Source organism: Gallinula chloropus, assembly GCF_964237585.1.
Source record: "Gallinula chloropus genome assembly, chromosome: 3".
Lineage (NCBI taxonomy): Eukaryota > Metazoa > Chordata > Aves > Gruiformes > Rallidae > Gallinula > Gallinula chloropus.
Genome location: NC_140087.1, coordinates 44,872,177 through 44,884,326, shown reverse-complemented (window position 1 = coordinate 44,884,326; position 12,150 = coordinate 44,872,177). Strand labels below are relative to the sequence as shown.

The following is a 12,150-nucleotide window of genomic DNA, read 5'->3' as shown; positions in this document are numbered from 1 at the left end:
CTCTGCCTACCAACAAAGAGATTATGTTTTAGGCTCTCTTGACGTCCCTGCCAGCTCCTTGCATGGTTACTTTAAGGACCATAGGCCCGACAATGGCTGGCTGAAAGATGCAGTGATTAATCATGCTTTGGTTCAGAGGACCAAGGACAAATAGATTAAAACATTTTAATCTGGCAGTTTAACACAGAGACTAACCTGTAGCAGGACCCTGAATAAGATCCTGCCTATCTCAACAGTGTAGAGTAGACTTTGGGGAATAAATTCTAGATTTTCTTCAGCATGCATCATGTCAAATGGGCCTAAAATAAGGCTTCAAGGCCAACTGAAATGAAAATGAGACCTTCCCATTTACACAGTCTTACTGTAATCCACAACCCACTTCAGAATGTGTGGAAAGAATTTCAATTCAGAAGTCTTCCATTTCACTCAGATCTGGTAATCATATTCTTAGTGAGCTAGGGATTCTGCTCTTATCTGTGCACAGATGTGGATAAATACAAAAAAGGTCATCATCTTGAAACATGTTTTTAAAAAAGGTATTTTTAACATTAAGGAAAAATAAATTTCACCTCGAAGATGTAATGATGTAACTGTTAAGGATGGCTATAATACTAATAAAATAAGAACATGCATATATCCACTTAAGATACCTTTCCTGACTTCTGTGATCAAACGCTTTTATTTGGTTGCTTGTCAAAGTGGCCAATATTTCAGTCTATACCTGACTTCCTTCAGGCAAGATGGAAGCCACTTTCCTACAGACTCTACACACGAAATCAAGATTGCTCTAAGAGAAGATAGTCATCACCTTCCATTATTTTTCTTGGAATTGAAGCCATGTTGCTCGCAAAGTTGGCTGCATTCTGGGCTATTTGGTTAGGAAATTCATCAGGAGATGATAAGGGAAGGGGACAAGACTGGAGGTGAGGTAAAACTGCTAGCATAATCAACAAGCAAACGAAAGGAAACCGGTGAGTGAATGGAAATGTGAAACTATGTTTTTGCTGTAAAGCAAAACAGATTTTAAGATTTTAAGCAGCAGATGGGGTAAAAGGAGGAAAAAAAGCAATGTGTAATAAAAGAACAAGAAATAACTTGATGAAGTCTAAGTGAAGAAGGACGCTGTCTTAAAGAGGATATGGAGAGATACCCTGGCCAGAGGAGCTGCTACATTGGGCACATTGGGGCCACTATGCTGGATAACTGGTAGGAGGTACAAGGTTGGCAAAGCTGAGAATTGAGTGATCAGAACAGATTTCTGGAAAGACAAGAATAAAAAAGTAGTAGTAGTCAGCTGGAGAGCCACAGAATTAGGGAACTCCTGTGCAGGAGAAGGGAAAATAAGAAGCCTCCAACTTCACTGCATTAGATGAAAATAATCATATCAAAAGGCGCCCATTCATACTTACCTAATGACTCAAAATAACTGCAGTCACAGTGAGGCTCTTCCCAAAAATGTGAAAAAAGCCCCTGATACTAGACTATTCCCTGTACTCGTGCCATAAAACATGCACACAGCCATGCATTTACACTTAACGAATGTTGTCATCATTATGCTAAATCCATGCACTAGTCTGGAAAACTCTCAGTTACCAATGAATCAGACATCATCAGTAGCTCAGGATCAGTCTGGGTTAGAGTAGATTTTAAGTCTTTGTGAGCATCTCAAACTTTTGGGTACTCATTTTAACAGGGAACGCTGCTCAATTGTAAAACATTACAATATTTTATTGCACCCCAAGTGTCAGTGCAATCACTTTGCCCAGGCATCAAAACATTTCACAAGTATAGAAAGCGCAGCACACCTTGTCAGTAATTCTGTTTAAAAATTTTAGTGGTGGAATTTTGCTATATGCAAATAACTATTGAGTATGTTGGTCCGGTTTTTATCATTCATTTATCATTTTTTTTTCCAAGAAGTGATGAACAGGAGAGGGTTAAAAACCCTGAAAGATTACTATAGGATTAGAATCATGGTATCCCATCTATACCTTAAATTTTTACACCCAATCTCATTTTACAGCCAGGAAAACAGGCTGCAAACTTCATTAGGAGATGATATTTGGTATCTATCTCCTTTTAAGCATGACATGCATACCAGGATGCAACATAATGTGCTGGCAATACCAACACTGTAAATAAAGGAAAGACTTGTGAAAAGCCCCTGTTGTTTATGTGGGGGTATTCTGGAAACTGGCCTCATACAAGTCACAAAAATTAGGGAAGATCACAGATTTGGAACTAGTTTTTACTATAGCCTTCACTTTGTTCAAGTTTGCTATTTGTATGCAGCAACTGACTTAGAGTTGCAAATGGAAGTATTTGTTCCTGCCTTACAAAACACAGTATTACTTAAAAATGTTAAAATATGGTATTTTATAGCAATTTCCACCAAAGATCCAGATTAAGAATCTTATCTCCAAATGTTTTTATTTTTCACAAAGTTTTCCCTCAAAAGCAATGCTAAAATGAAAGTTACTGCTCTCTTCTCCTAACCAAAAAAATGATGGCTTTCACTGAAAAAAAGGACTAATAGCTGAAAGTGCACAAGAAAGAAAAAAAAAAGTACTGAAATGTTGAGCAACCTCTCTCAGCTGGACAGCAAATTGCCTGTTTGTGAAGCACTGCCTCAAAGGACTGTCCATAGCTTCTGAATCTTTGGTGTGTTTGGGCGCCTTTTAAGTAGATTTTCCAGTGCCTGTAACAGTGTTTTCTGATCAGAAAGCTATTTTATTCAAGCTAAAATTTTGAAATACTCTCAAAAAATGAGGATCATTTTAATTACTCAATTGAAAGTCACGTAGGCTGCATTCTGTTTTGAAATGTCATTATGAGTCGTAAACCCAAGCATACCAGCATGCAACTCAGTTGAGTAGAGAGCAATAAAGACTTTGCAATTAAAGTTCCCAGGCCAGAAAGCGTATCTACCCATAACTGCTAATACAACACTTGGAGCTTTCAGTTGGCATTGCAACAAACAGTTGGCATGCCAAGCAAAACGTGACTCCGCTAAACATACTCCACCTTTTCATAATTTCCCTCTCATGTTGCCACTCCACACACATCTTTCTTCTCTTTCCTTCCATCCTCACGTTTCTTTGCAAGTGCATATTCCCATGTCCTCCGATTTCTCACTCTCAAGTCTGACTCACTGGTTCCTATTATAAGCGTTAACAAAATATCCCTTAAATTACTCTGAGAGGACATTGCTCGTGCTATGGGATTTAATGCCCTCCTCCGCAAGCAGAAGTGGCAGCTTACCAATATGCTCCTCACTGTGCAATGTACAGATATCCAATGCCAGACTTTAAATTGCTCAACAGCAAGTTTTAAATCATCCTGCCGAGGAGTCTGTAGGGAGACATACCAGTCTTTCTGCAGAGGGAGATCAATGAGCTGTGGAGACATGCTGGCCAGGAATCTCCCTTTCATCTAGATATACACAGTGTGACACACCAGGTGCCAGCTTAACTGCTATTCTTACGGGAATGGCCAACTCTTACATTTGAGAGACGACCGCATTTTTTATTTTTTTTTTTTATAGATTATTTTTAATGTGTCAAAGATTTATCATGGGAGTTCAAGGGTTGAATAAAGTCAGCCAAAGAAATTCTCAAGCTTTGTGTGATGCAAGATATCAGGGACTTACAGAATTTTACCATCATGTTGATCCTGCTTATGAACTCTCCTCTGCTGGCATCCCTGACACAGGCAGTCTCTGCGCAGCGACGCTCCTTTTCATAAAAGCAAGGGCCAGGCTGAGCTTTTAAGCAATATGCACCCTTATGTAGACTCTTAGAGGGCACCTACCTCTGTATTTTTCTCTCTTTCTCCCCTGCTATTCCTCCACTCTGCAGTCTAGAAATGCAACCTTCTTTCCCCTTTTTAGGTAAATCTTTGCAAGGTTGCGCAGGCCCTCTCTAAGAACAAGCAATCTGAAGAAACAGAAACATGTCCGGGGCTGGAGTGGACAAAGAAGCGTCAGTACCTCAATTGTAATCAGAGAATCTGAAGGTGTAACTGTGGCCCTACAAATATGTCTGCTTTGTTATCAGCCTGTTTCTAGTAAGATCTGAACTGGCATCTAATGATATTGGCATTAACCCTTGCCAGCAATGGAACTTTTTAACATAAAAGTTCTTAAAGGACTGACTGCTTTCTGTTACTGTAATGAGCCAGGGTGTATTTCATTTCTGTAAAGAAGAGGGGAAATTGTAGTCCTAAAGATGGATCATTGGTGTCCACACCAATATGAGATTTTATGATAAATAATTGCATTTTTAGCTACCAATGATTCACAAATTCCATATTTGATTGCCATACTCAGCAGTTGCTTAATTTTTTTTTTTTTTTTTACATTGTTCATATCTTTTCAAGACTTCCCTCTGTGGAGTTATATTAGGTGTTGCCTCATGAGCTCATTTATCTTTTCATTCCTAGAACATGTTATATTTTCCTGGTTTCTAGGAAAGTGGTAGGATCTGGTCAGCAGTTCTGTAGACCTTTGCTGGATATCAAGAAAAATCACAACACTTTTTGCCCTCACAGAAGTGCTAGACTGCAATAGTGCACTGCACTTAGCTGTACCTCACAAACATATAGAAACTGGTGTGTGTGTGGGGGGAAATGAATCATAGAATCACAGACTGGTTTGCATTGGAAGGGAGCTCAAAGATCATCTAGTTCCAATAGCCTTGCCATGAGCAGGGACACCCTCCATGAGACCAGGTTGCTCAGAGAGTAAAGAGTTAATATATTTTTGTCAGTTTGTATGACACACCTGCTCTCACTACAGGAGAAAAATGGCACTTGAAGACTGATATTATGATACCCTAAGGTTTTCCCAAGAAGGTGATACTTTTGCATAGCTGTGACTGTAGCTGTGCATTACCTGACAATGTGTATTCAGAGAGCAACAGAGTAGGCAGCACGTGAAATACATGTACGATAATGAGGAGGATGAACAGGAAGCTTGCAAGGTACAAAATCATATTATTTTTTTCAAACAATATTGAAAAAGTGTTAGGGAAAATAAGTCAGCTCTTCTTGGCTTTCTTGCTGCTCACATGTAAAGGGCAGGCTATACTGACAGACACCTTTCAAGAGTTTTCAAAGTACAAATGCAAAGCATAGACTACCAGTGACACATTACATAAACACTGCAAGAGCAATGATAACAACAACATTTAAAAGCTCAAAACGTGCCCTGATAAGTTTGGTTGTGGTTTTCTTTTTTTTTTTTTAAGTTTCTTAATCAGAAAGAATTAAATTACTTTGAAAATTTTCCCTTAAAAGGATACCTCTTTAGCATAGACATAGCATCAGAGATTTCAACCTTTACAAAATATTTTTGAGAACTTGATAAATTACCCAGATAACAATTTCTGTTGGAATGCTCCAGTTAGTGTTGACTGCAGTGGGACTAAAAAAACCTGTTCAAAAAACCTTTTGGCAGACCTATGCTTTCACTGTACTTTTCAGGTGCATTTTTCTTTTTATTGCTACTGTATTTAACAGTTTGTCATGCATAATTTTCTCTACAGCTGGAATTTTCCAGTTCTGTTTTATTTCAAGTGAGAAAACTGAGTGAAAGCAGTAGAAAACTTCAGAAAAATTAATTTGTTTTTAACTTTGCACCATTTTTCTTTTTTTTTTTCCCTTCTCATCTTCTTGTAAAGAAATATGAAGTCTGACACTTCAGTGTTTATCTTATGCATATAAATGCCTGGCAAACCAATATACATGTTAAAATGCTGAGTGAAAAGTGTTTAAAATAAGAACTGGCTGACTGCTTTCTTTGAAACATACACTTTTAATCTATCGGTAACAAAAAGTAGTACCACCTTAGGAAATACCATCTATGAAAAGCCTTTGGGTAAATTATTGTAAAACAGTGTGACTCATATTTGTGGAGACTAAATAAGGAACAGCCTCTATTAACAAGTAATTCCTTTCCCCATACAGTCCATATGGAAACTAGGATATAAAATATTCTAGAAACATTGCCCTCAGCATAAAAGTTTATGAAACTAAACATACAGTGAAGGGAGAAGAGGCAAAAAAACCCCACCCCAAACCAACCAAGGGGTGAGAAAGATGATCAAACTGAAAAAAGGAATTAAGTTACACATATTATAAATAATTATAATAATTCAAGTATGCTTCATGAGGCAGCAACCTGGTAAATAATTGAAAGGTAACAATTGCAATACTTGATTTTGCCACCAATGAATAAATACAGAATAGTACTTTGAAGATCAATGTTCTAACCTGCTCTTCAACTTTAGCACCAGAAACACTTTCAAGAACAACAACTAAAGAGGAAAATCTAGTTTCTTGAAATAGCAATGTTTATTTCAGTCGCAAAACAAGGATTTCAGACTCCTGTCACATATGGCTCTCTGGATCTAGACTGAGATTTTTGAAAACCATTATGCTGTCCATTTTTACACCTTTGGGCAACACACTTCCATCAGTATTTTTCTCCTTTGACCTTTCAATACCAAGACACCTTTATATCATAGCATCTCATCTTTCACTAAGACAAGTTGAAATGTAAAATCAAGAAAAAAGCCTAAAGGACAACTTCAGATATCAAATCAAACTATGATCAGAGCCAAAATATTTTCTGCATAAAATATTTGATAAGACAGTTATTTTTACCAAAAAAGAGTCATAATTTTGTGGAAAATTATTTGTCTTAGTTGGAAAATTGTTACCCTTACTACCAATTTGGGGAAAAAAAATAAAGTCCTAAAAGGCAATGAAGAGAGCTTGACTTTGCCAGACCTAGAATAGCACCATGCCGAAGTTGGTTCTGAGAGGCAAACAAAACCCAAGACATCAAAGCTTTTCAAAGTCTAAATCCTGTCTCAGCTGAACAAACAGAATCTATAAAGAGGAAAATTTAAACTTGATGGGACATGTCAAAATCAAAATTCAAAACAAAAATCTACCTATGATTTTCAGGACAGTTCACTTTCAGTCTTAATCTCAGTGACCTTGTGGACTGGAGTTATACAGCTCTGTCTGTGCCCCTGCAAAAGTCTCCTACATCCCATCAGCTCTCAGTCTAGGTTTGGATTTCTTTGCTGTTCTTCCTAGGACTCTCCCAGTTTCCTTTTCCACTGCAGGCCCCTTCTCACTATCCTTTCCCTTCCCTGTCACATCCTGTGCCTAGAGCCATTTTGTGGCTTGTATATGTTCAGTTCCTTCCTAGGCCAAATCCACACTTGCTCTAGAAGTGGCTGGCAGCCACTTTTTTGTCTCTGCTGCTTCAACACATCCTCTTAGCATACTCATACATTGAGCTGAGAAAGAATTAAATGATTGTATTGCAATCCCATTCTTTTCTTAAGCTTTAGATGTATAAGAAAAATAGGAGGAAGAGGTTTTGTGCTTATTCAGTTAATGTCTCCCAAAGAAAAATATTTTGCAGCGAGACCCCTCTGGAGAGTTTTTCTTTTTATTTTCTTTTTAGAAAAATAGCCTAGTATTTTGGAAAGGAAAGGATATTTTTCTCAAATTGTGTTCTCTAAAAAATACAAGACTAAATTAACCTGTATTAAAAGTTGGCAGCTAAATCCTGACTAACTGAAAGATAGTATTTAACCATCAACTCAATTCCAAAGAGATATACTTAATTACATAAAATTAAGTCAGACAGTCAGTAGAATGAAATAGATCCCCAGAGAACTGCGGTACTGTACTAACATTTGCACCACACTCTTGCAATAGGAACAGAATCCAGTTTTCCTAACCATGACACTGCTCCAGAATGTATTCACTTACATTAAATGTATATGGTATACATGACATTGAGCTTATAGATGCCTAGGGAAAGTTTTCAATGATGACTTAAGTCAATAATCTGGTGTGTGTGACAATTGCACAGGGTGAGTACTCTTGAAAGAGGCCTGTTGTTGTCGTTACCTAAATGTGGACTGATATCAATCAATTGGTGAATATAAAGCTTCAATCCTGCTAATGTTAAGGCTCATAAGTAGCTTCATTATCTCTATCCTTAGGTCACTCAAGGTGCTAACAGATGCAGAATTATATAACAGTGTTTGCAGTTTTCATGTTTGTGTTTAATTTGTCCTTATAGAGCATTTACTACTTTTTAAGCAACTGATTAATTCTTGGCATAATTTATATAAACAAAGGGTGACCACAATGCAATATCTGTATGTAGGTGAAAGCTAACTTCATAGCTCATGGACCAGACAGAACAAGTAATTATTCAAAACTACTGTCTTGTATCTTTCTGCCATATATATCACATGTTCTCATGTCCATGGTCTGTGATTTGCAAGATGGGTCAGTCTGACACTTTTCTCTGGTCAATTGACTTTTTTCTTCTGTCTTCCTGCTTCTCTTCCTTTTTCCCCAACTTCACTAGACAAATATTTACAGTATCTCATGTCTTGATGCCTTTATTCGTTATCACTAAATTTGCTAATAGGAAATCTTTAATCAACTTTCAGACCTGAAACAAGTCTCCTATTTCTTTGATTCACAATGGTATAGTAGTTACATGCTTTGCCAAAAATGTCATTCAGGTAATGAACCTGAAAAACTGATATTAATGATCCATTCAAAAATTACAAAAATTAGGAGAAAATAAAAAGCTGTTAAATAAATAAAAAGGACTGAGACATCTCAAAATGATGTTCAATAGGTTGTGTGCTAATGAAGTGAGGCTGACTGGTTTCTGTGCAATTGCTCCCAATAACATTCTCTGAGAAAAGCCCTTGAACAAACAAACAAATGTACCTTTCTTGAAGAATAAGTTTGTTTTCCTTCTTCCAGAAGTCTTTGAAGTCAGAACTGAATTCATGCCAAATACTGAAGAAAGAATGTGGGGACACCTCTTTCTCTCCCATTTTTGATTTCATACAGAAATAGGCTGCAGTTTCCAAAAAGCTGTCAAAGAAAGCAAAACCAGCAAATGTTTCAGTACCCAATGATGCAGATTTATTTCCTCCTCCTTGCCCCCCTCCCCCCCCCTCCGTTACTTAACACTTTCATGGTATTTCACTATTCTTGGTAGCAGAACCAAAAGAATACAAAACCATAACAGTTCTGAGCGCTCCGTATAGACATAGATACACAGTATATTTTGATTCTTCAGCAAACATGAGATCTGGAATTTATCACAGATTCTATTTTTGACCAAAGCATTTCCATTCCAAAAGCTAAAATGAACACACTGTCCAGAGCCTGCAAATCTAGACATCCGCACTTGCCTATGTATTGCTTTTCTGTTCTGTTTAAAACTATTTGCGAAACACAGAGTCAAAGCTTCTGAAGAACTGTAAACAACATTTTAAAAGTTCTGTTAGATCTATACTACAACACAATAGGGTAGATGGCTTAGGTTGAAACCTACACAGAAATGTCAAAACTCAAACCTTCTGAGTACAAAACAAGAAATAATGCAACAGAAAACTGAGCCAGGAGCAACTGTGCTAGAAAACAGGTGCTCACCATGACTCTACAAGAATGGTCCAACAACCCCTGTTGAGCACAGCTAAAAGCAAAGTAGCATATTAAACACAAAAGTTACACCTCACATAAGAACTTCCCTTGAAATTCAAAGGTCACATTCCCAACAGTGAGTGAGGACTGTGACTGCAAGTAAATGAAACAAATTTCTGTTTTTGAATTCTATTTTATTTCAAATTTTAAAATATGTAGGAATGCTATGGGAAACTACAGCACTACAGTAGAATTCTTTCAAAAATTAATTGCTTGATTAACTATTACTCTTTTTTTTTTTTTTTGGACTTATGTTTTGCAAATGCTGGAACTTTTAAGAATAATTTTCTCCTCTTAAGCTCAACACATAATCACAGAATGTTAGCAGTTAGAAGGGAGCTCAAAAGATCATCTGGTCCAGCCTCCTACAAGAGCAGAATCACCTAGATTAGGTCACAAAGGAACGCATCCAGGTGGGTTTTGAATGTCTCCAGAGAAAGCCTCTTTGGGCAGTGTTGTCCCAGTGCTCTGTCACCCTCACAGTGAAAAAATTTTTCCTTATGTTCACATGGAACCTCCTGTGCTCCAGCTTGTACCCATTGCCCTTTGTCCTATCATTGGACATTGCTGAGAAGAACCTGGCTCCATCCTCCTGACTCTCACCCTTTATGTATTTGTAGACATGAATGAGGTCACACCTCAGTCTCCTCCAGGCTAGAGAGACATAGCTCCCTCAGTTTCTCCTCATAAGGGAGATGTTCCACTCCTTTAATTATCTTAGTGGCCCTGTGCTGGAGTCCTTCAAGTAGTTCCCTGTCCTTCTTGAACTGAGGGGTCCAGACCTGGACACAATATTCCAGGTTTGGCCTCACCAGTGCAGAGCAGAGGAGAACATCTCAAATTACTAACCAGAACCCCTTCTAATGCACCCCAGGATGTCATAGTCCTTGGCCACCAGGGCACATTGCTGACTCATGGTCATCCTGTTGTCCACCAAGACCTCAGGTCCCTTTCCCCTATGCGGCTCTCCAACAGGTAGTTCCCAACCTGTACTGATACATGAGATTGTTGAGTCTTGCATCTGGGGGAGAACAGTTGCCCTTGTTGTATTTCATTAAATTTCTCCCTGTCCAACTCTCCAGACTGTCTAGGTCTCGCTGGATGGCAGCACAGCCCTCTGGTGTATCAGCCACTCCTCCCAGTTTTGTGTGGTCAGCAAACTTGTTCCTTCAGCCAGTTTGAAGCCTCTAGAGAACTGCTTATTTTATGAAAAAAAAGTCTGGAAAGCTGTCTCTTGAAATGTAATTGTAGATGCTTTGATGACTGATCTATTACTACTCATCGACTCCTATGATAATTTGCTATAAAACACACATCACAGTTTTAATCAATTAAGAGAAAAAATGAAATTCTAGTTAAATGGATGCAGCTGGCATTTTAGCCACAGAAGTTGTATCTTCATTCATGGATTACTGTAACTGCAGATTGGATACTTTCACAGTTGCTATAATTTAAATTATTTAATAGTGATCATTTACAAGGATTCAACCATTCAGAATGGTCAATCTCTGAAAGTGCCTGCAAAACTATTTGCCCTAATTCTCAAAACTCAATAGTCCATTTGTTTTCCCCAACATGAAAAATAAATATGACCATAAATTATCCTGTTTAGAAAATAACCCCCCTACAGCTTAAACATTTACCATCAGTTTACCACTTAAAATCTACACATTTTTTCTTTTAATTTGAAATTCAATTTTCTACCCACTGAAGAAAAAAAAACCTGCTGAGCAACAAAGATGCAGCAGAGAAAAATAAAAAAGACAAAACCATCCTCACTTTTTAACCCATGGCACTGATACTCAAATGCACCTAACGTGAGTGTATGCTCTCTCCTTTAGCCTATCACAGCTCTCTGTTCTCCAAGTCAGCTCTTGGTTAAAAAACAGAAAGTCTTTTTTTGTGGCTGGGTTTTACTGCATTTTTTCAAATGATTTATACATGAGTGATAATACTGATTAAAAAAAAAAGGAAGAAAAAAAGAAATTAAAAATCCATTTTATTTACCTATTTACTTTTTCCTTAGAGTTCTATAGTGGGAAAATATTTATTACCTATCCTGTGGTCACACAGGATCACTCAAAAAAAATCCTTGACATTTGACAGTCAGCTGCACTATATTTTAAACTTGTAACATTCTTTCATGTATATTCAACTTTTGCAAGACTGCAATCATATCAGGTAGATCTTTTGGTTTTCCTCCAAGCCCCTTCTCCCAGACATACAGCTCTGGAGCCAGCCAGTGCGAGTATCATATAAAAGGCTCATTTGATTTTTCAGATTAAGCAATGGCAAAATTTTTGAAAGAACATAAGGAATACCAGACGAGAGGATACGGAGGCATCAGCTGGGTCGATGGCTTATTTTTAAGGAAGCTCTGAATGAAGGCCAATAAATGATTTACAGAACATAGAAAGATCAGAAGTTCAAATAAGAAGCCTTGTTCTGAGATGTATCTTTAAACCATTCTGCAAATGACAATAATGTAAAGAGAATTTGACAGTGAATGGCCATCCTAAGTAATGCTTTTAAATTTGAAGTAACAAGCCATAATTACCTCACAGGAAAACTTTCCAAGAAACAGGAAGCCAAGACTAAAGGAAATTCATA

At 37.5% G+C, this 12,150-nt stretch overlaps 1 protein-coding gene across 1 annotated transcript in view; it reads right to left on the bottom strand.

The window, feature by feature from the left end:
* Window positions 1-12,150, bottom strand: part of FMN2 (formin 2) — a gene marked incomplete at both ends in the record, with an annotated part of 156,227 nt that overhangs the window by 7,663 nt on the left and 136,414 nt on the right. Inside the window, one exon of the mRNA XM_084261664.1 lies at window positions 8,776-8,925. Coding sequence (XP_084117790.1) covers window positions 8,776-8,925 — 150 coding nt within the window. The remainder of the gene's footprint in view (window positions 1-8,775; window positions 8,926-12,150) is intronic.